This window comes from Heteronotia binoei, chromosome 2 (genome assembly GCF_032191835.1).
Source record: "Heteronotia binoei isolate CCM8104 ecotype False Entrance Well chromosome 2, APGP_CSIRO_Hbin_v1, whole genome shotgun sequence".
NCBI lineage: Eukaryota > Metazoa > Chordata > Lepidosauria > Squamata > Gekkonidae > Heteronotia > Heteronotia binoei.
In genome coordinates, this window is record NC_083224.1 from 190,815,114 (window position 1) to 190,838,036 (window position 22,923).

The 22,923-nt window shown below is 58.3% G+C and overlaps 2 protein-coding genes across 2 annotated transcripts; one reads left to right on the forward strand and one right to left on the reverse strand.

Moving 5' to 3' along the window:
* Positions 1 to 1,626: 1,626 nt before the first annotated feature.
* Positions 1,627 to 16,756, forward strand: CHERP (calcium homeostasis endoplasmic reticulum protein). Its single transcript, XM_060233098.1, has 18 exons — positions 1,627 to 1,701; positions 2,471 to 2,644; positions 7,520 to 7,704; positions 8,179 to 8,316; positions 8,660 to 8,811; positions 8,963 to 9,074; positions 9,183 to 9,272; positions 10,258 to 10,537; positions 10,673 to 10,857; positions 10,950 to 11,379; positions 12,669 to 12,907; positions 13,248 to 13,381; positions 13,762 to 13,848; positions 14,257 to 14,406; positions 14,769 to 14,879; positions 15,055 to 15,149; positions 16,125 to 16,314; positions 16,741 to 16,756. The coding sequence occupies exons 1-18, from the start codon at positions 1,659 to 1,661 to the stop codon at positions 16,754 to 16,756; spliced, it is 2,811 nt and encodes a 936-aa protein (XP_060089081.1). The 5' UTR covers positions 1,627 to 1,658.
* A 61-nt stretch (positions 16,757 to 16,817) lies between these two features.
* On the reverse strand, positions 16,818 to 22,658 carry C2H19orf44 (chromosome 2 C19orf44 homolog). Its single transcript, XM_060233099.1, has 7 exons — positions 21,945 to 22,658; positions 21,641 to 21,839; positions 21,140 to 21,219; positions 20,425 to 20,833; positions 20,273 to 20,347; positions 19,662 to 19,870; positions 16,818 to 17,177 (listed from the first exon to the last, which is right to left on the reverse strand). The coding sequence occupies exons 1-7, from the start codon at positions 22,656 to 22,658 to the stop codon at positions 17,094 to 17,096; spliced, it is 1,770 nt and encodes a 589-aa protein (XP_060089082.1). The 3' UTR covers positions 16,818 to 17,093.
* Between the last annotated feature and the right edge of the window lie 265 nt (positions 22,659 to 22,923).

A 22,923-nucleotide genomic window follows, 5' to 3' on the forward strand; every position in this document is an offset into this window, starting at 1 on the left:
GAGAAATAAATACTTTTCTCCCTTTCTCATATTACGAGAACTCATGGACATTCGATGAAATTGCTGAGCAGTTGGGCTAGAACAGATAAAAGGAAGTACTTCTTCACCCAAAGGGTGATTAACACATGGAATTCCCTGCCACAGGAGGTAGTGGCAGCTACAAGCATAGATGGCTTCAAGAGGGGGTTGGATCAACATATGGAGCAAAGGTCCATCAGTGGCTATTAGCCGCAACGTATTGTTGGCACTCTGTCTGGGGCAGTGATGCTCTGTAGTCTTGGTGCTTGGGGGGCATCAGTGGGAGGACTTCTAGTGTCCTGGCCACACTGGTGGACCTCTTGATGGCACCTGGGGTTTTTGGCCACTGTGTGACACAGAGTGTTGGACTGGATAGACCATTGGCCTGATTCAACATGGCTTCTCTTATGTTCTTCTGTTGGGGCAGTGATGCTCTGTAGTCTTGGTGCTTGGGGGGCACCAGTGGGAGGACTTCTAGTGTCCTGGCCCCACTGATGGACCTCCTGTTGGCACCTGGGTTTTTTGGACCCTGTGTGACACAGAGTGTTGGACTGGGTGGCCACTGGCCTGATTCAACATGGCTTCTCTTCTGTTCTTATGTGTAAGGCTTGCTGTCCTCAGAGATCTGAACTAATGTTACTGTTTTAACAACATAAAATGCATCATTTATAGTAGATAAAATCTGCAATATTTGAAATATTTATGGAATTGAAGCTATTAGTGCCTTAGTTTTTCTTCAAGCAAAGTTGTAAGTACACCCAGTACTTAAGAAGAATTAATGGACTGGATTTATACACCGCCCTTCACTAGAGTCTCAGAGTGGTTTACAGCCTCCTTTCCCTTCCCCTCTGTGAGGCAGGTGAGGCTGAGAGCTCTGACAAACTGCTCTTGAGAGGAACAACTCCTGACTGACCCAAGCTCCTGCCAGCAGGTGCAGGTGGATGAGTGGGCAGTCACACCCGGTTCTCCAGATTAGGGGAAAACCCAAGCTGGGGCACCCTGTGCTGCCTTAGCCCATACACTTTTATCTTTTGCTGTCTGAAAAGCAGAAACAAACCAACGCAGGCTTTGTGCTGACACAGACATAAAAAAATGCTGCTTGGTCAGAAACAAGGGCCACGCAAAGGGTTAATCAGCATCCAGATGTGGTTCCAGCCAGATGCGGCCTCCTGCCGCTGCTGGGTAGAGAAGGACGCTTTGCAAAGTCCTCCGAGGCCTTGGCGCAGCCGCAGTAAGGCGGGGCAAGCAGCTCCCGCAGGGTTGGCCGTGCAGGAAGCAGCGGAAGACGTGGTTCTGGAGAGCTCCGCCCACTCCGGTAGCCCCTGCCCGGAAGTGGGCTGTTTGCTCCGCAAAGGCCCCAGGGGAGGCCCGGGAACCACGTGGCTCCTCCACACCAATGGCGCCGCCCTCGAAGGCGAGGGGGCGGGGCCTGCCGTGCCAGCCCATCCGGGGTCTTCCTGCAGGCCCCTCCCCCGCGGGGACAGTTACGCATGCGCGCGACGTGCCTCAGCCTGTGGGCGGGAGAAGGGCTGGCCCCGCCCCGGCCGTAAAGCCCCTGTCGTGCGTGCCGCTGTGCTTTACGGCTGGCGAGGGAGGCCTGGCCCGGCGCGCCCCAGAGCGGATCCCGCGCGCCCATCGCCATGGAGATGCCGCCGCCCCCCCCGCTGCCGCCGCCGCCCGAGGGTGAGCCCGGGGGGGGGGAGAGGAAGGGAGGGGGCCCGGTGACTTCATCTCCCCCCCTCGGGGGTCCCGGCCCTTCCGGGGGGGGAATGGGGGTCGCCCCTTTGGTTGCAGCAGAAGAAGAGGCGGGTCCCAGTCGTGGAGCCCCTCGGAGGCCTCCCCCCCCCCAAAGCAGCTCTTAAAGCCCCTCCCGTGGCGGGAGCAGCTTTTAACAGGCGTTGCAGCAGAGGAGGCAGCGACAGAGATGCTCAAGGGGATTGGCCGGCTGCATTTCAGGAAACAGGAGCTGCTGCTGCTGCTGCTGCACAGAGGGGGGTGGTGGCAAGCCCAGGGTGGACCAAGGGCCCTCGGGCCACAAAAGGGAGGGAGTGGCGAGCCAAAACTTCCCCAGCGCACTCCCAACCACCCACTGAACCTCCCCTCTTCCAGGCTCTCTGTTCTGGGAGGTAGGTCAGGTTCAGCGCTCAGTGCTTTGTGAAAGGCTTCCTCCCTAGTGAGGTTTGAAGGGAGGGGCAGGCAGGGGAACTTTACTATCGCAGAACTGGAGCTGCAGTCCTCTGCATGCATGCATCCCCAGGGAGAAGTCCAGCTGGACCAGGGAAGCTTACATCCCAGTGAGCAAGCCGTAGCCTCTTAGAGGCTCACACAACAGTGTCACTGGCATGGTTGTAATAACTCCTTGGAGACTATGCTGCTGCTACTCCAAGCCGGACAGCATATAGAGTTGTGTGTTGTTTGCTGTGATATGATGTGTCTCTCTCTATCTCTCCAGACCAAGAGCTGCGCAATGTCATTGACAAGCTAGCTCAGTTTGTGGCACGCAACGGCCCTGAGTTTGAGAAGATGACGATGGAGAAGCAGAAGGAGAACCCCAAGTTTTCGTTCCTCTTTGGGGGTGACTTCTATGGCTATTACAAATACAAACTGGCCCTGGAGCAGCAGCAGTGTGAGTTGGGGCGGGGAGGCGTGCAGGGGACTTTGGTGATGCCAATTAAATACTGTTGTAGAGTGTTCCCACATCTGCTTTCCATCGCTCTCCCCACCCCACCCATGTTCCTTGGTTGTTCCAGGTTTGGCTGTTCTAAAGGGTTGAGCATCATGAACAGGGCCCAGCCTCGTAGTCCTCTTAGCTAGCTAGATGTCGTGGCAGCCTGGGAGGCCGCAGGGGAATCCAGAGGCAAACTAGGGCAAGCGTTCCAACTCCCTGGTCATCCTGGTTGTCTTCTTTCATACTTTTTCCAGCTCTGCAGTGTCTTTTTAGAGATACGGTGACCAGAATGGCACACAGTATTCCTAATGAGGCTGCACAGTAGATCTATTTGTTTGTTTATCCGGCTTATATCCCGCCCTCCCAGCCGAAGCAGGCCCTATGCAGATCTTTATTGGATCTGTGCAGATATGCATAGAAAATGGTGGTTGTTTTATTTTCAGCTCTTTTTATCGCAGCCCACAACATAGAGTTTCACTGCTGCAGCACATTAGGTTGTCACTTCCATTGTGCTGTCTACTAAGACCTCAAGAGCTTTCCCCCTCTCCATCTCAGCAAGCAAAGACCCCGTTAGCCTCTACTTGAAGCTGGGAATTTTTTGTTCCAATGTGGATCACCTGACACTTAGCAGCATTGAACTTCATTTGTCACATTGTCACCCACTTGCACAGTTCACAGTCGACCTTGGTTTTCATCATCTTGAATAATTTTTTGTCATCTGCAAATCTGGGCACTGCACTACTCACCCCAAGTTCCAGATCATTTATGAACAAATTAAATAGCAACAGCCCCAATACTGATTCTTGTGGAACCCACCTGTTCACTTTCAAGTTCATTGAAACTTGAGGAGTTCATTGTGAGAACTATTTAGAATCATAGAATTGGAAGGGGTCATACAGGTCATCTAGTCCAACCCCCTGCTCAGTGCAGGATCAGCCTAGAGCATCCCTGACAACGGTTTGTCCAGCTGCTAGTTAAAGACTGTCAGTGAGGGGGAGCTCACCTCCTCCCTTGGTAGCTGATTCCACTGCTGAACAACTCTTACTGTAAAAATGGTTTCCCTAATATCCAGCTGGCACCTTCCCACTCTGAATTTAGGCCCATTATTGCAAGTCCTCTCCTCTGCTGTCAACAGGAACAGCTCCCTGCTCTCCTCTAAGCGATAGCCCTTCAGCTACTTCAAGATAGCAATCATGCCCCCTCTCGATCTCCTCTTCTCCAGACTGAACCTTCCCAAGTCCCTCAGCCTCTCCTCCTGGGGCTTCTTGGTCTCCAGGCCCCTGATCCTCCTCCTCGCTCTCCTTTGCACCCGCTCCATTCTGTCCACATCCTTCTTGAAGTGAAGCCTCCAGAACTGCACATAAAGACTCCAGGTGCAGCCTAAGCAATGCAGTGTATAGCGGGACTATGGCATCATGTGATTTGGATGTTATGCTTCTGCTGATTCACCCCGAGATTGTGTTAGTGCTTTTTGTTGCTGCATCGCCCTGACTCGCTCATATTTAGCTTACACTTCACCCATACTCTACGATGTTGATCACCCGCATTGCTGTCCAGAATTCATGCTGCTTCTTTGTTATCCAGCTGTAGGACTCCGCTGTTATCCTTTGTTGAATTGTATCTTGTTCACATCCGCCCGCTCTTCCAGCATGTTCAGATCTTGCTGAATTCTACCTCTGTCTTTTGACATGTTTCTACTCCTCCCTCCCAATTTGGTGTCATCGGCAGATTTCATTCGTCCCCCATCCCCTCATCCAGCTCATTTATAGAAATATTGGAAAGTCCTGGGTCCAAAACCGAGCCCTCCTGTGGCACCCCACTGGATACCTCCCTCCAGTCAGAGGAAATGCCACTGACAACTCCCCTTTGGGTGCCGTCCTCCAACCCGTTCCCCATCCACTGAACTATCTTAGAGTCCAGTCTGCAGTCCTGCAGCTTCCCTGTCAAATCATCATGGGGGAACCATATCCACAGCCTTACTGAAATCTGGGTAAATAACTTTGATGGCGTTCCCTCCCCTCCCCCATCCAATATGCTCGTCAGTCAAAGAAGGGAATGAGGCTGGTCTGGTGGGGACAGATTCCCTGCTGACTTCCCTGGATCTCACCGAGCTGCCCTTCAGAGGCTTGCAGAATGACCCCTTTAAAATCTGATGCACCCGACACTCAACAGCATTGAACTTCATTTGCCACGTTGTCACCCACTCGCACAGTTCACAGTCGACCTCACTGGTCTGATCTCTTCCCAGGGATGGAGATCAGACTGACTGGCCTGTAGTTTTCTGGGTCATCCTTCCTCTCTTTTTAATCCATAAAAGAACCTGTCCTCCTTTACTCAAGAATCTTTGGTGAGGTACCTTGTCAAAAGCCTTTTGAAGGGCCCAGACCTTAATGCCTGCCCACTCACCACTGTCTGTAGGCTGGTTCATTTTCTCAGAGAACCCCAGAAGACTGGTCAGGCTGGACTTCCTTTGCAGAAGCCAGGCTGTTTTCCGTGTGCGGGGTTTGTTCCTCCTCTGTGCGCTGTGCCATTCTTTTCAGAGAGGGAGCCTGAAGAACTGAGTCGGAGGTGACCAGAGATGAAGTTCTAGACCTCCAGGGGAAATTAAAAACCAGGACATCTCCAGGTCCTGATAGGTGTTCACATGAGAGTTCTTAGAAAATTCATATGTGAGCTTGTTGCTCTTTAAACCATAGATCTGTAACTTGTCAATAAACGTAGCTGCTGAGCCAGAAGACTGGAGAGTAGCAAAGGTTTCACTGGTTTCTAAAAAGGGGTCCCGAGAGGAACCCAGAAATTGCAGGCCTCTTCTCCTTTCCCATTATCCTGCCACGTAGCCTCCAAGAGAATGCCTAGTGAGAGCAGCAATTGTCTCTTCTCACAACAGGCCCTTCTCAGGAGTTGGACTAGGATACAGCCCTGTCCTTGTGGTGAACGGGTGCAGTTAGTCTGGAAGCAGTCCTGTGGAGGAGAGGGCCCACCAGCGGCTACTAGTCATGGTGACTAAAAGGAACCGCATTCAATCAATCTCTGAATAGCTGCTAGGTGGCAGCATTGGGGGAAGGCCTCTGCTCTGTTATTGGCCCTCCAGAGACACTGGTTGGCCACTGTGTGAGACAGGAGGCTGGACTAGGTGGACCCTCACTGGTCTGATCCAGCAGAGCTCTCCTGATGTTCTTCTCAGGGGAAGGCCTCAGCCTCTCTGTCCTGTTGTTGGCCCTCCAGAGGAACTGGTTGGTCACTGTGTGGGACAGGAGGCTGGACTAGATGGACCCTCCCTGGTCTGATCCAGAAGGGCTCTTCTGCGGTTCTTCTCAGGGGAAGGCGTCGTCCTCTCTGCCCTGTTGTTGGCCCTCCAGAGGAACTGGTTGGCCACTATGTGGGACAGGAGGCTGGACTAGATGGACCCTCACTGGTCTGATCCAGCAGAGCTCTCCTGATGTTCTTCTCAGGGGAAGGCCTCAGCCTCTCTGTCCTGTTGTTGGCCCTCCAGAGGAACTGGTTGGCCACTATGTGGGACAGGCGGCTGGACTAGATGGACCCTCACTGGTCTAATCCAGCAAGGCTCTTCTGATGTTCTTCTCAGGGGAAGGCCTCAGCTTCTCTGCCCTGTTGTTGGCCTTCTAGAGGAATTAGGTGGCCACTGTGTGAGACAGGAGGCTGGACTAGATGGACCCTCACTGTTCTGATCCAGCAGGACTCTTCTCATGTTCTTCTCCAGGGAAGGCCTCGGCCTCTCTGCCCTGTGGTTGGCCCTCCAGAGGAACTGGTTGGTCACTGTGTGGGACAGGAGGCTGGACTAGATGGACCCTCCCTGGTCTGATCCAGAAGGGCTCTTCTGCGGTTCTTCTCAGGGGAAGGCGTCGTCCTCTCTGCCCTGTTGTTGGCCCTCCAGAGGAACTGGTTGGCCACTATGTGGGACAGGAGGCTGGACTAGATGGACCCTCACTGGTCTGATCCAGCAGAGCTCTCCTGATGTTCTTCTCAGGGGAAGGCCTCAGCCTCTCTGTCCTGTTGTTGGCCCTCCAGAGGAACTGGTTGGCCACTATGTGGGACAGGCGGCTGGACTAGATGGACCCTCACTGGTCTAATCCAGCAAGGCTCTTCTGATGTTCTTCTCAGGGGAAGGCCTCAGCTTCTCTGCCCTGTTGTTGGCCTTCTAGAGGAATTAGTTGGCCACTGTGTGAGACAGGAGGCTGGACTAGATGGACCCTCACTGTTCTGATCCAGCAGGACTCTTCTCATGTTCTTCTCCAGGGAAGGCCTCGGCCTCTCTGCCCTGTGGTTGGCCCTCCAGAGGAACTGGTTGGTCACTGTGTGGGACAGGAGGCTGGACTAGATGGACCCTCCCTGGTCTGATCCAGAAGGGCTCTTCTGCGGTTCTTCTCAGGGGAAGGCGTCGTCCTCTCTGCCCTGTTGTTGGCCCTCCAGAGTTGCTGGTTGGCCCCTGTGTGAGACAGGAGGCTGGACTAGATGGACCCTCCCTGGTCTGACCCAGCAGGGTTCTGATGCTCTTCTCAGGGGAAGGCCTCGGCCTCTCTGTCCTGTTGTTGGCCCTCCAGAGGAACTGGTTGGCCCCTGTGTGAGACAGGAGGCTGGACTAGATGGACCCTTCCTGGTCTGACCCAGCAGGGCTCTTCTGATGTTCTTATGAAGGCCTCAGCCTCTCTGCCCTTTTGTTGGCCCTCCAGAGGAACTGGCTGGCCCCTGTGTGAGACACGAGGCTGGACTGGATGGACCCTCCCTGGTTTGATCTCTTCCAGAGTAGCTGGGCATGCGAACCATTGGGCGCCCATGGGGCTGAACCTTGTGTGTGTCTCCCCTTCCCCGCAGTGCTGTGCAAGCAGAGCCAGGAGATGGAGGCTGCCCCGCCGATCCAGCCGCTGGCCCAGCCGTCCGTGGCCCCTGTGGCAGCCTCCCTCCCTGCCTCGCAAGGGACCCCCTCTATGGAGGAGCTCATCCAGCAGAGCCAGTGGAACCTGCAGCAGCAGGAGCAGCACCTTCTGGCTGTGAGACAGGTGAGCGGGCAGGTGCCCTGGGCCGCCTCGGGGCAGCTGGTGGGAAGGAGGAGCCCCACTTTGGTGCGAAGTGGATCGTGGGGAGGGAACGTGGTTCTCTCTGGAGATTTGCTGGGTTCGTCAACGCAGGTTGCTTCCCAGAGCCTTGGAGGAAGAAGGGGCCACCGCTCACCTCCCCCCGTGGGCCTCTTGTGGGCACTGCGGACCTTCCTGGAAAGTGGGGCTGGGAACGGAGGCTGTATTGCCACCTTGTCGTGCAGCTGTCTGTGGGCCCAGTGGCTGGTGGTGGAGACCACAGCCCTCGGTTGCTTGAGGTGTGGCCGCCCGCATCGCTCTGAAGGGAACGGCCCACGTCATCTGGGGCTTTGGCTGAGCAGGACGTCGCCTGGAGGAGCACGCAAAGGGGTGGGAGTGCAGCTTGGCTTCTGGAAGGGGCCACTTGGCTCACGGTCTTCTCCTGCTCCGTCCCCTCAGGAGCAAATCACCTCTGCCATCGCTCTGGCTCTCGAGCAGCAGATGCAGAAAGTCTTGGAGGAGACCCAGCTGGACATGAATGAATTCGACAACCTCCTGCAGCCGATTATCGACACGTGCACAAAAGATGCCATCTCGGTAAGCATCGCCAAAACGGCTGGGGCAGCAGGAGTCCCACGGCCACCGTGCCTGGAAGAAGCCAGCCGGGACAGAGGAGTGTCTGTGTGAAAGGGGCGGGGCAAATGGGGCAGCGCAGGAGGAATGCAGGGGAGGGTGGTCAGCGCTTGGCTGCTCTGAGCCGCCACCTCTGTCCGAGGCTTTCCTGCGAGTGGGAGCAGAGAGCAGGGGCAGAGCTTGGTGCAGAGAGTAGCGGTGGGGCCCAGAGCTCTTGGACGCTGCGGCCTGCTTGGCTTGGGGGGGGGGTGCCTGCCTGCCTCCCCCCAGGCCAGGGTCTAACCACCTGGAAGGTTTGTGTCCCAAGGCTGGCAAGAACTGGATGTTCAGCAACGCCAAGTCTCCCCAGCACTGCGAGCTGATGGCAGGGCATCTGCGCAACCGCATCACCGCCGACGGGGCGCATTTTGAGCTGCGGCTGCACTTGATCTACCTGATCAACGATGTGCTGCATCACTGGTGAGGTCCGCTCTGTGCGCAAGGAGGGGCCAGAAGCCTCAGGAGGGCTGGGGGGAGCCACCTCTGGCACGGCACAGGGTTCAGTGTGTCCCCCCCCCCAGCTGCTGAGCTGAGTTGGGACCCTTCACCTCTCCCTCCCTCCTCCTCTCAGCCAGCGGAAGCAGCAGCGGGACCTGCTGGCGGCTCTGCAGAAGGTGGTGGTGCCCATTTACTGCACCAGTTTCCTGGCTGTGGAGGAAGACAAGCAGCAGAAGATTGCCCGGGTGAGCCTCCAGCCTCGGCCTCCCCCCCCCCCCCACCACCACCACAGGCCCTGGGCTGGCTGCCGAGACGGGGCCCCACCCAGTAACACCCCCCCTCCTCTTCCGTAGCTCCTTCAGCTCTGGGAGAAGAACGGCTATTTTGATGAATCCATCATCCAGCAGCTGCAAAGCCCCGCACTGGGACTGGGCCAGTACCAGGTGAGCACCGAGAATGGCTCATTCTTGCAGCCAAAGAGCGGGGGGGTGGGGAGCTGGGCTCAAAGGGCTGCAGCCTGTCCTGATTGCTCTCTCTCCCCCCGGGTTTGATCCAGGGCTTGCTAGGAGAACTAGCTTAGGATAGAGAGCCAGTTTGGGGTAGTGGTGAAGTGCGCAGACTCTTATCTGGGAGAACCGGGTTTGATTCCCCACTCCTCCACCTGCACCTGCTGGAATGACCTTCTCGCAGGAGTTGTCCTTGAAAGGGCAGCTTATGGGAGAGCTCTCTCAGCCCCACCCACCTCACCGGGTGTCTGTTGTGGGGGAGGAATGGAAAGTAGATTGTAGGCCGCTCTGAGACTCTGAGATGTGGCGTGCAGGGCGGGATATAAATCCACTATCATCACCATCTTCTCCACTGTTTGGCTGGAAGGTTGTCCTGCAGGAGTGGAGGGTGACGGGTGGTCATCCTTCTTTGTGGCAAAGCCACCTCCTGAGAAGAGTGCGAAAAGGGTATGAAGTGGCTTTGTGTGGAGAGCCCCGTCCCAGGGGGCTCACTTGTGGGATTGGCAGGGCCCCTCCCGTGCAGCTGAAGCGCCAGTCGTCTTCTCGGGGGAGATGAAGAGGGGGTCGCTTCCCAGCCCTGAGGACGTCCCTGGCAGGACTTCTTCTCCCTCACATAGGGGGGAGTCTGAATTGGAATCGGGAGTCCTCTTGCGCCCTGACCAATGAGAGGAAGAAAGGGGGGGGCGGGATTGCGGGGCCTCCATGGCTCTGCTCCTGCCCCACCAGCCAGGGCCCCCTCCTCCTTTCTGCAGCCGGAGCACCCCAGGGCTGCCTCTGCTTTGTTTCTGGGGGCTTCCTCTGGCTCTCTTCCCCCTGAAGGCCTCGGGGGTGACCAGAGCCGCAGCTCTTTTTCCTGGGCGAGTGGAGCGTTGCTTGCCAGAGCATAACCCGCAGAGATCCTCTTTCTGCTCTGTCCCCGTAGGCCACTCTCATCACAGAGTACACCAGCGTGGTGCAGCCCGTCCAGATGGCCTTCCAGCAGCAGATTCAGAACCTGAAGACCCAGCATGAGGAGTTCGTCAGCAGCCTGGCCCAGCAGCAGCAGCAGCCGCCTCCACCACCCCTGCAGATCCCCCCTCTGGAGAGTGAGGGGAAAACGGTCCCTGCGGTCCCAGCTGCAGCTCCAGCCCCTGCTGCCGCCGCCGCCCCCCCTCCCCCTCCGCCGCCGCCTCCTCCTTCGGCAGCTGCCATCGCCCAAGCAGGTGGGGCTTCTGGGCCTGGGGGTGTCCTTTCCTCTTCCGGTGGAGGCCCCAGGAAGCCAGGCTGGCCTCCTGCTAGGGGACTCCCTCCTTTGCCAGGCTTTGAATCAGCCGCCGCTCTTCCTTCCTTCCTTCCAGAGGAGGGGAAGGCTCCGCTTCCGCTTGCAGGCTCCGCCGACTACGAAGCAGCAGGGGCTGGGGGCCCCGATCCTGCTGCCGCTCCTGGGCCTCGTGGGCCTGGTGGACCCCATGAGCACATCCCCCCCAACAAGCCGCCCTGGTTTGAGCAGCCCCACCCCGTGGCCCCTTGGGGGCAACAGCAGGTACTGGGCGTTTCTGGGCCCTTTGCAGAGGGAGGCGTGGCTTTCTGCATGTTTCCCCGTGGCTGACCATCTGCCTCCTCCGTTTCTTGCAGCCCCCGGAGCAGCCGCCGTTCCCTCCCCACCAGGGCCCTCCCCACTGCCCCCCCTGGAACAGCAACCACGAGGGGATGTGGAACGAGCAGAGGGAGCCCGGGTGGAACAGCCAGCGCGAAGCCCCCTGGAACAGCCAGCCCGACCCCTCCTGGAACAACCAGTTTGAGGCCCCCTGGAACAACCAGCACGAGCAGCCCCCCTGGGGCGGGGGCCAGAGGGAGCCCCCCTTCCGCATGCAGCGCCCCCCTCACTTCCGGGGGCCTTTCCCCCCCCATCAGCAGCACCCCCAGTTCAACCAGCCGCCGCACCCCCACAACTTCAACCGCTTCCCCCCTCGCTTCATGCAAGACGACTTCCCGCCTCGACACCCCTTTGAGAGGCCCCCGTATCCCCACCGCTTTGACTACCCGCAAGGGGACTTCCCGCAGGGTGAGTGGCAGCTGGGGGGCAACTGGGTCTCGTCTGCACCGGCCGGAAGCTCTGGGGCTCGGCTGCCCTTCCTGCCGCCTGGTACTCCTGCCCTTACGGCTCTGCAGGAATTTGCCTCCGGGGGGGGGGAGGAGGGAGGGGGGAAGCCAGAATGAGGCTGCCATTGGCCTTGGGGGGTTTGCTATGGGTTTGTTTCATCCACTTTGACTTCTGCACTGGGCCCTGAAAGGTTCCTCACAGAATCCAGTGCTTCTCAGCTGACTAAGAATTGGCTCTCCCTCACTCACGCCACCTCTGGCCAGTTCCTCTGCCTGTGCTGGCAGCAGCCTTCTTAGGCACTTCGGATCCGCTTTCCCCCCTGCCCACCAGGAGGCGTCTCTGATGCCATCCTGCCTGCCTGCCTGCCTGCTGGGGAGTAGCCATTGAAAAAGTACCCTAAATGCTGGGTCCGGGGTGGCAGGAGAGAACACTCTCCTTTCAAGAGGAGACGGTGGCCACAGCCAGGCCAGTGGTCTGGTTATATTTGGTGTAGTGGTTAAGTGTTTGGACTCTTATTTGGGAGAACGAAGTTTGATTCCCCACTCCTCCACTTGCAGCTGCTGGAACGGCCTTGGGTCAGCCAGAGCTCTCGTAGGAGTTGTCCTTGAAAGGGCAGCTTCTGGGAGAGCTCTCTCAGCCCCCCACCCACCTCACAGGGTGTCTGTTGTGGGGGAAGGAGAAGAAGAAGATACTGGATTTATATCCCGCCCTCCACTCCGAAGAGTCTCAAGAGCGGCTCACAATCTCCTTTACCTTCCTCCCCAACAGACACCCTGTGAGGCGGGTGGGGCTGAGAGAGCTCTCCCAGAAGCTGCCCTTTCAAGGACAGAGTCTCAGAGCGACCTACAATCTCCTTTCCCTTCCACCCCCACAACAGACACCCTGTGAGGTGGGTGGGGCTGAGAGAGCTCTCCCAGAAGCTTCTCTTTCAAGACAGAGTCTCAGAGCGGCCTACAATCTCCTTTATCTTCCTCCCCCACAACAGACACCCTGTGAGGTGGGTGGGGCTGGAGAGGGCTCTTACAGCAGCTGCCCTTTCAAGGACAACCTCTGCCAGAGCTATGGCTGACCCAAGGCCATGCTAGCAGCTGCAAGTGGAGGAGTAGGGAATCAAACCCGGTTCTCCCAGATAAGAGTCCGCACACTTAACCACTACACCAAACTGTAGTGTAGATTGTGAGCTGCTCTGAGTCTGATTCAGAATCGTCTTTTGCCCCATCTCGAATGGGTGCGCATTTCTTTCTTTGCAGAGATCGGCCCTCCGCATCACCACCCTGGGCATCGTATGCCGCACCCCGGCATCAGCGAGCACCCTCCCTGGGGTGGCCCCCAGCACCCTGACTTTGGGCCACCTCCGCACGGATTTAACGGGCAGCCTCCACACATGCGCAGGCAGGGCCCCCCTCACGTCAACCACGACGACCCCAGCCTGGTGCCAAACGTCCCCTACTTTGACCTGCCGGCTGGCCTCATGGCTCCCCTTGTGAAGGTAAGCGGCACCAGCGGCTGACCTCCCTGCAACAAACGGAGATGCTGCATCGTGTTGCGCCGCTTCCTCCTCCTCCTGCTGCTGCCGCCGCCACCGCCTTTGACCCCGCCGGCCTCTCTTCACCCTGGGTCCTGGATGCCTGGCCTGGAGGCTGTTGCTCCTTGGACGGGTGTGAGAGAGAGAGAAGCGCATTTGTGCTGGGGGCTCCGGGAGAGTTCTGGGCTGGGTCAGCTGTGCCTCGCCTCTGCTTGCTCGTCTCCCCTGACGGGATCGTTTGCTGCCCAGAGGTGGTGGTTCTCCTGGGCTCCATTCCTTATGAAGATGGCCTTGTCTTTCCCAGCTGGAGGACCACGAGTACAAGCCTTTGGACCCGAAGGACATCCGCCTGCCCCCACCCATGCCCCCCAACGAGAGGCTGCTGGCTGCTGTGGAAGCCTTTTACAGCCCCCCCTCCCACGACAGGCCCAGGAACAGGTACGGAGAGCTGGCCCCGGGGGGGCGGGGTGTGTGTGTGTGATGCTGAGCGGCAGCTGCCTGACTCCTGATGAGAGCCAGTTTGGTGTAGTGGTTAAGTGTGCGGACTCTTATCTGGGAGAACCGGGTTTGATTCCCCACTCCTCCACTTGCACCTGCTAGCATGGCCTTGGGTCAGCCATAGCTCTGGCAGAGGTTGTCCTTGAAAGGGCAGCTGCTGTGAGAGCCCTCTCAGCCCCACCCACCTCACAGGGTGACTGTTGTGGGGGAGGAAGGTAAAGGAGATTGTGAGCCGCTCTGAGACTCTTCGGAGTGGAGGGCGGGATGTAAATCCAATATCTTCTTCTTCTTCTTCTTCTTGGTGTTGCTGCTTCTTCCAGCGAGGGCTGGGAGCAGAACGGCCTCTATGAGTTCTTCAGAGCCAAGATGCGGGCCCGGCGGCGGAAGGGCCAAGAGAAGAGGAACAGGTGAGAGCGGCTGTGGCGAGCTTCCTAGGCAGGCAGGGGCTGGGGAAGAGCCCCCCCTCGAGGTGGTGCTGCTGGGCTGGTGCACCCCTGTCTGCCTCCTGGGAAGGAAATGGGACTCTGGGAGGGAGTGTCGTGGCACAGGACTGGGCTGGGGAGCCCCCCAAGAGCAGCGGCATCTTGCTTTTTGTCCTGACTGTGTCTCTCCATTCGTTCTTACTCCCCCAAACTTCTGGTATTCTTTTCCTCCCCCTTTTGTTTTGGCCTCTGGAGCGTTCCAGCCCCCCCGAGGGAGGGGGGAGTGGATGCTCTGTGTGCCCTTCTGAGGTGGGGGGGGGCGGAGTTCTTGACATTAGTTCTTGGCCTGCTTGCTTAACCCTCTTGCCTGCTTCTCCTCCTCGCCCGGGGCAGTGGGCACTCCCGCTCCCGCAGCAGATCCAAGAGCAGGGGCCGCTCCTCTTCCCGCTCCAATTCGAGGTCCTCCAAGTCATCCGGCTCTTACTCGAGGTCCCGCTCCAGATCATGCTCGCGCTCTCGCTCCTACTCCCGCTCGCAGTCCAGGTAAGGGAAAGGAGGCTGCTGGTCCAGGCGGCAAGGGAGGGCCTTTTCCTCAGGGAGGAGGTGGGCAGGGAGTAGGAGGGCAGCGGCTGGGCTATTCGTGGGCCAAGGAGGAGGGAAAGGAACTTTAACTTCTCTCCAGCTCATTTTCCTTGGGGGGGTGGGGGGGCTTGTTTGCTTATTGGATGGAACTGGAGGTCTCTGGGACTGCCAGCCAGTGATACAGCTGGGGCAGAGGAGCCCAGCAGTTTGGCCATCAAGCTGTCCCCTAAGGGCCCCACCCCAAACCCACCTGAAGCTGCCCTCGGAAGCTGTCTGTGCTCAAGAGGGGGGAACGGACTTTGTGTCGCTTTCTGCTTTTCCAGGAGCCGGAGCCGGTCGCGCTCTTCTCGAAGCCGCTCACGGTCCAGGTCCCGCTCCAAATCCTACTCCCCTGGGAGGCGGCACCGGTCCCGATCTCGCAGCCAAACGCCTCCGTAAGTCCTCTCCTCCGCTCATCCCCGAGCAGCTTCCAGTCCAGGGGGCTGCCTGGGTGCTCACAAGCCAGTGGGCCGGGCCGGTGTCCTGGGCAGGCAGGCGGTGGGGGGTGGGGGAGACGTGACACCCGCCTCAGCTGCTGGACCTTCCTTACCCGGGACTTTGCCCCTGTAGTTCCTCGGCCGGGCTGGGCTCCAGCTCTGGGGGTCACGTCTCGGAATCCAGGCTGGGGGAGGAAAACAAAGGACACCAGATGCTCGTGAAGATGGGTGAGCTGCTCTCTATCCTTGCCGGCGGCTTTTCCCCGAGCCAGAGCCAGAAGAGCCACTCCCCCTGCAGCCTCCTGCAAGCGCTACCCTGTGCTCCCCACTCCTGCTCCTCCAGGGTTCTTCTCAAACAAGCTGGATGACCAGGGATTCTTCCCAGCATGGGCAGGGTCTGTGGGAGGTGGCAGCTGGCCTCTTTGCCCATAATGGTTGTGGTGAAGCAAAGACCGTTCAGCCGGGGGGGGGGGGGGGGGGGCGGTGTCTGCAGAACGGAGTGGAGTGCAGGGACAGCACTTGGTCTGGGCTGCAGCTAGCTGGAGGGCTCAGGGGGCTGCAGATGGGACCTGAACTCGGAGCTGCCAGTACTCCTGTGGCTGTCAAGAGGGAAGCTGGCCACCCTACGCTCATCCCTGTGGGGCAGCGTCCCCACTAGTTGCCTCAATGAGGGGGATGGGTCAGCTGACTGTCCTGAAGGACCACTCTGGCTGGGCCCTGCGTCATCCGTGGGTTAATTTCCCCCTTCCCTCTTTGGGGAGGCTGCGGCTTCCTATGTCCAGCCCATTTCTGTAGAGCTGCCCTTGGCGGCTGACCTCGCCCTCCTGGCCTCCATTTCATCCTCACAAGACCCCTGTGAGAGGGTGGAGAGAGAGAAGGCGGTTTCCAGGGCAGAGGGGAGATTCGAACCTGGGCCTCGGAGATCCCAGCCCAAGACTTCAACCACAGCCCCCTCTGACTGCTTAGCTGCAGGAAGCTCCACCTGGGCGGCTTCCTCTGGTCTGTCCCCCCCTCTCCTCCCTGGGGGTTCAGGTCAAGGGGTTGTGCCTGCTGGTCCCTCTGAGGCCGGACCTTCCCTGGGGGGAATCTCACGCTGCTGCCTGGAGTGGCCTTTTCTGCTTCTGTCCCTGAGGGCCAGGGAGGGGAGGAGGGCGGGCCTTCTTTCCCCTGCTGCGATTGGCCTGTGCTTTTGTTGTGTTCCAGGGTGGAGTGGCTCTGGGGGCTTGGGGGCCAAGGAGCAGGGAATCCAGGATCCCATCAAAGGGGGAGACATCCGAGACAAGTGGGATCAGTACAAGGGGGTGGGCGTGGCCTTGGACGACCCCTACGAAAACTACCGGAGGAACAAGAGCTACTCCTTCATCGCTCGCATGAAGGCCAGAGACGAAAGTAAGTGGGGCTCCTGGACCACAGCAGACCCACCCACCCCCCAAGCATCCCTAAAGCTGAGAAGCCCCACAGAATGCCCCCCTCCCTCCCCTGGCGGCTTGTGCTGAAGGGGGGGGGGCGCTGTCCTTCCTCCTCTCTTACACAGCCCTTTCCTCCCTCAGGCTAATGGGAGCGGAGAGAGCCCCCCCATCGCTGCAGCCGGAGGAGGAGGGGGGGCATTTACTGCTCTGAAAGGCATGGAGTTCTTTGGCGTTTCCGAACACACCTTCCCAATGGAAACCGGAGGGAGTGCTGTAGGCTCCACCACCACCCCCCAAAGCGTTCCTAGAAACTGCCTCCTGAAAGCTTTCCTTTCTTAGCAACTGAACGTGGAGACCTCCCTCCCCTCCCCTGCAGCTCTTCTCTTTGAAGTAGCCCCTCCCTCCTGTAGACGTGAGCAGCTGTGAAGCCCCAGCGGGTCGGCTGCCATCTTGTCCTGGGTGCTGTTGCCTTCTAATAAACAGACTCTTTTGTTATCTGAGGACTGGGCTTTATTTGCAGAAGGGGAAGGGAAGCGGCCCCAGAACCACCTTTCCCGGCTTGGCTGTCTTGTTCGTGAAGGATGTGGCCTGCAGCTCAGTGGCCCTTCCACTGGCCAGCCTGAAGTCCCGGGGCGGGGGGGGGGGGTTGATAACCGCCTCTTCTGCTGCCATTCAGGGTGTCCCTCCCCTGCTGCAGAGCCCCCCATGCAGTCGTTTTGGAGGTGGTCTTGCTGTCTGCCTCCGCTTCTCCTGTCCCGAAGGTCTAACCAGCCGCTTGCTTCTCTTCTTCCAGCTCGTGCAAAGCTTGCTCCAGGGTCAGAGGTGGGCACTTGTGGTGGTCAATGTACTGCAAGGGAACAGAAGAGGTGGGGAGCCTGAGTGAGGCAGGCCCTGCGAGTGAAGACCCCCTCCAGGGTGGGGCTGCTGCCATGGGCGAGGCCTCCAGGGGGGGGACCAGCCCCTCCCCCATTTGCACTCAGTCTCACGTTGGGTGACTTGAGCGCCCCCCAGGCCTCAGACACTGGGATTCTGCCCCCCGCCCCCCAGCAGCAGCTCTGATGGGAGAAGGCTGGCGTTCAGTGCAAGGTTTCTGGAGTCCCCTTCCTCCATCCACAGATGGGTTCTTCTCAAGCAGACTGGATGACTAATGCCCAGTGTGACCAGGATCGGGGGGAGGGATGTTGCAGCAGCTGCCTCCCATATTTGCCCAGAATGGTTGCGGTGAGGGAAAGACTATTCAGCCGGGCCATCTCCTGGGAGTGTCTGCAACCAGAGTGGAGGTGGGGACAGCACTTCGCCTGTGCTTGGCAGGGCAGGGCTGGAGATGGGTCAGGGCCTGAACTTGAGCCGCCAGAGCTCCTCAGACATAAGAACATAAGAGAAGCCATGTTGGATCAGGCCAGTGGCCCATCCAGTCCAACACTCTGTGTCACACAGTGGCCAAAATATATATGTACACATACACACACACTGTGGCTAATAGCCACTGATGCACCTCTGCTCCATATTTTTATCCAATCCCCTCTTGAAGCTGGCTATGCTTGTAGCCGCCACCACCTCCTGTGGCAGTGAATTCCACGTTAATCACCCTTTAGGTGAAGGACTTCCTTTTATCCGTTTTAACCCGACTGCTCAGCAATTTAATTGAATGCCCGTGAGTTCTTGTATTTTGAGAAAGGAAGGACTTCTTTCTCTACCTTCTCCATCCCATGCATTATCTTGTAAACTTCTATCATGTCACCCCGCAGTCGACGTTTCTCCAAGCTCAAGAGCCCCAAGCGTTTTAACTTTTCTTCATAGGGAAAGTGTTCCAAATCTTTAATCATTCTATTTGCCCTTTCTGCACTTTTTCCAATGCTATAATACCCTTTTTGAGGTGCGGTGACCAGAATTGCACACAGTATTCCAAATGAGACCACACCATCAATTTATACAGGGGCATTATTATACTGGCTGATTTGTTTTCAATTCCCTTCCTAATAATTCCCAGCATGGCGTTGGCCTTTTTTATTGCAATTCTTCCCAACAGCTTCCTCCACAACAGTGCTCAAGCTGGCATGTTCTGAACCAGCTGCAGAGTCTAGGCTGTTCCTACCCAGAGCGCTACAGTGCCCAACTACAAGGTTAGAAAAGCATAATTTGGTGTGGCCATGTCAGCTGTGTGGAAGAAAAGAGTGAGCAAGCCAAAAACAGCTGGGAAGACACTCTCGCACCTAAACAGCAAAGCCCTCATACCAGCTCCATATCCCAGCTGCTAAGGATGGCAGTGGAAGCTGGTAATGTCAACTGAGTTCAAAGGCCATCAGTAGATCTAACAATATCGACACAAATGACTGCCCCTTGCCCACCTTTCAACAGAGATCATCTCAAACTCAGGACTGAAAAGGATGTGGCATCCGAAAGCCTTCAGAGCTGCTCCCCCACCACATGCCTGCCTTCCGGTAGAGTGGAAGTCGGAGAGCTGCCTCTTGCCAAGGCCTGGGGGGGGGAGCGGCCCTTCTGTCCCAGAGGCCCTAACCTTTGCAGCCCAAGGCTCCAGATCCTTTTCCCAGCACGGCTTCAGAAGCCAGGATGGGCAGGAAGTGGCAGCGCTCACAGCACTCCCAAGGCCCCTGCCAGCAATAGAGTGGGCAAGAGCAGCCTTAGTCCCTCCAGAACGAGAGGACAAGAAGGTGCTGCTGCAGCCAGAGCAGACAAGAGACCTGCCAAACCAGACAGCCGAGGACCCTCGGAGCCTCACTCCTCGCTTAGCAGGGACTCGGGAGAGCAGAAAGGAGGTCGCAAAGCTGCCCAAACAGCCCAGGGGGCTTGAGGCCACCCTGTTCCTGCCGCCAAACCGGACAGCTGAGGGCTCTTTGAGCATTACTCAAAGCATTACTCGGTGGCCAGATCCCCCCCTAGCAGGGACTTGGGAGGGCAGAAAGGGCACAAAGCTGCCCAAACAGCCCAGGGGGCCTGAGGCCTCCCTATTCCGACTCCCAAAACAACTCCCTATCAGATGACTTGGAAAGAGAGGTGCCAGTTACTGAATGTTTAGAAGAATAAGTTGTACTATATTTGTACCTATCAGCTTTTAATTGCTATAATAAGGGAGTCAGTTGTTGAGAGAAAAAGCAGAGAATACCTGTCGCTAAGACTGTTCCAGATTAAGAAAGTGGTAATTTTTTTAAAAAAATATGTTTTTAAGAAGTTTACATTCCACCAGGGAAACCTGCTATGCAGGGTAATTCTAAAGGCCTCCTGCAGTCAAGTGGTGTAAGGCTCTCTTGGCTTCTTGAGGCAAAAATTATCCTCTCCTCCTCCCACCAAAAGGCCTGTCAGCAAATCTTACCCTCTTGGCTTCTTCCAGGGTGTGGTAGTGGAATTCCTCCTCCTCCAGCAGGGCCACGAAAGACAAATGAAGGTGGCGGCTAGCCTTGACAAACTGCTGGATAAGTAGCAAGTTCTGCTTTAACGTGTCATTTAAGGCTGATACGGCAGGTCTGTATGATGTCAGTTCTGCAAACAGGAGACCCAGCGCCGGCCTGAGAGAAATCCTGGCTGCAGGCTAGCGTGAGCCTTCCTCCCCATCCAGACAGTGCCCCTGCCCAACCCCCTGTGAGCCAGTATGGTCTACGGAAGGGTTCCTTCACGGACTGCAGGTCCTCCCTCCCGTCTTCCTCCCTGGGGCATCACTTGGTGGAAAGGGTTACACAGCGGGGCTTGGCACAAGTTCAACATCTCCCCCCGCCAGGGTTTGTGTAACCCCGCCCTGGGAGACAGCGCTTTCCAGGGGAGGACTGAAGGTCAGCCGCAAGCAAAACACCCAGCAAGGAATACATGTCCCACGAACTCCAATGCAGTGCATTTTTCTGGGCTAGGCCAAACACCAGCCCCTTGTATTTGTGCCACGGAAAGGGTGTGGCCAAAGCAGTGGTGGAGGCATGGCCAGCCGGGCAGTACCTTCCAGGGCTTCCATGCTCACAGTCTGGTGGGCGTTGGGGCCTCCAACCATCCAGTCAAGAGCAGCAGCAGCAGCTGTGGGGAAGACCAAAACAACAGGCTGCTCCCTGGACTGACGATAGGACACAGCCCCGCCCCCCTGCCAGACTTACTTTTCAGCCCCTGAGGTGGGAGGGAGGAGCTACCAGTCTGCACAGCCACATCTTTCATAGGGATCCTCCTGCCCATTGGAGGCAGGCAGGGAGAAGAGGGAGCAGAGAGCCCAGCCTCCAGAGAGGCATCCAGCCCCTCCCGATGCGAATTCTCTGAGGAGGAGGAGAGCCTGGGTGTGTCCTCAGCCAGTGAGCCAAAGTCTTCAGAGTACTGGGCACTACTGGGGTTCTGCTCGCCACTGGAACACTCCACAGAACTTCCGCCCAACTGCTCAGAGATCTCTGTTTCTTCCCCCGGGTCCTCCTCCATAGCTGCAGCAGCTTTCCCCCCCGCTGTGGCACTCAGGGACTTAAAGACGCTTTGGGGGTCAGCAAAACTCAAACATCCAGATGTCTCCATTGCTGTTGCCTAGGGGGCAAAACACAAGCACAAGTGTAGATACGACAGGTGGGGACAGAGCAGACCACCAAATACAAAACAGGTCCCACTCCTTGCAACAGGAACCTTTAATCCTGCAACAGAAAGGAGTCTGTTGCTGTGAAGGAGACACTCCCCACCTAAAGAAGTGATGGTCGCTGCTTGTGAATGCTGTCCCAAAGCATGCCCTTGTGGCAATCCTCTTTTGCACTCTTTCTGTAGGCCTGAAGTCCCTCTTCCATCTGGGAGCCCCAAACCCTGCGCCCCGCAAAGACAATGGGGCAAAGGGGGCCTTACCTCTTCTTCCGTTAACCCTTCCTTCTGGCTAGCCAGCCTGGGAGCCAAGTCGGCAAGGCTCAAGACATTCACTTGGAAATCTGGAGGGGGGGGAGAGAGAGAGAGGTTGTCCCTTGCCATGGCCAGCCCCCTCCCTCCCTCTGGAGGCACTGGAGCCTGGCCCCCATCCCCAGACTCTCTTCTCCCCCTGCTTTGCTTGGGCTAAGGCTGTGGCTGCCTCTAGGGCAGAGTTTCCCACTTCCTTTGGAATGAGCAGGGAAAGGGTTTTTGAGGGTTGGCTGACTGCCAGTGATGGCTGCATGGCTTCACTGCATGAAAAGCCCTGTGAGAAATCGGCCCTTCTCCCCAGTTGCCACTTCCCCTTTTGGACCCAAGGGCCCACCCTTGCCCGCCCTGCTGCTGCTTTTGCCCTCCCTGCAAGGATCTGCTGAAAGAGCAGAGCCCTCCCCTGATAGGGGGCCACCTGGGCCTCTCCTTTCCTGCTGGACCTGGGGGACTCACCGCTGCTGGAGGAGACGTGGCTGTGGGCAGCCCCGCAGAAGAGCTCATCCAGAGAGCTGAGGCTGCTTCCCTGGGAGAGAGATCTCCCATGCCCTGGCCTTGCAGGCCCGTCACTGTCTATTGAAGGCAAGGAAGGCGAAGCCCCCCCACTCTGAAGGAGGAGCCTCTGCAGAGAAGGAGGAGGGGCTGTTGCAGGCACCTGGAGTGAAGAAAAGGGGTGCTTGGCCTTACGTCACTAACATTCAGCTTTGCTAAAGAACTGAAGAAGGTGGTGCCTCCCTGACCCTGGAGTAGCCAGCCCAACCCAGCCCTTCCTTTCAGTGGATTCAGGTGGGGCGCCAGGGGGCAGCCGCAGCAGAAAGTCTGCATCTAGCTGAGCCCCTTGAAGACTGGCAGCGCTAATGCCGGGCTGAAGCTCTCTTGTGCACAAAAGCTTGTCCTTGTGGGACTCCAACGTCCCTTTCGGTGCTTCCTTTCTGCACCCTGCAGGGAAGGTGGGTCCGCCTCCCCGGGCTCCAGCACCCCACTGCAGCTCCTGGCAAGGCCGGATGTACCCTAGGCAGGCAAAATCTTGGGATCCCGCTTGCAAACGGTGTGAGGGTCGGAGCGCCCGTCCCACCACCCAGGGCCCCGCTGCAGCCCCTTTGACGAAGCTGTGGGGGAGAGACAGACTGGGGGGCGACCGGTCGGGCCCACCTGCTGGCTGGGGGGAAGCCCGGCCCGGGGCCCCTGAAGGCGTGGGAGCCCGCAGGCTAGTGCCCAGCCGGGGGTTCCGGGTCTCTTCTCCCTTCCCCGCCAAGCCGCCCACCTCCTCCTCCTCCTCCTCCTGCTGCCACCGCCGAATCCGCCTCGTCTCCACCCGCCGCTCGAGTTCGGCCAACCGCCGCAGGAGGCCGCCCGCCCGCCCCCCGCGCGCCCCCGCCGGAGGGGCAGGGAGAGGAGGAGGCCCGGCGCGTCTCTGCTGCGGCGCCTTCAAGAACCGGCCGGGAGGCGACGGCGGCCCTCCTCCCGCCTCCATCCCGCCCGACGTCACGCGGCCCGCGGCCCAAAGCAACAAGCCCCGCCCCGCCCGGGCGCCTGGCGGTCGCTTGGTAACCAACGCTGCCTTCCGCCGCGCTCTCCCGGCGGCCAATCCGAGACGGCGACGTCACGAGGGCTCGCCCGGCTCTTCCCGGCGCGTGCCGGAAACGGGCCTCCCAGCGCCGCCGTTGCCTGGCAACCTGGCTGCCCACCCCTCCCGTGGCCGGATGGCGCCGCTCCCAGGCCTCCTCCTCGTCCTCCTC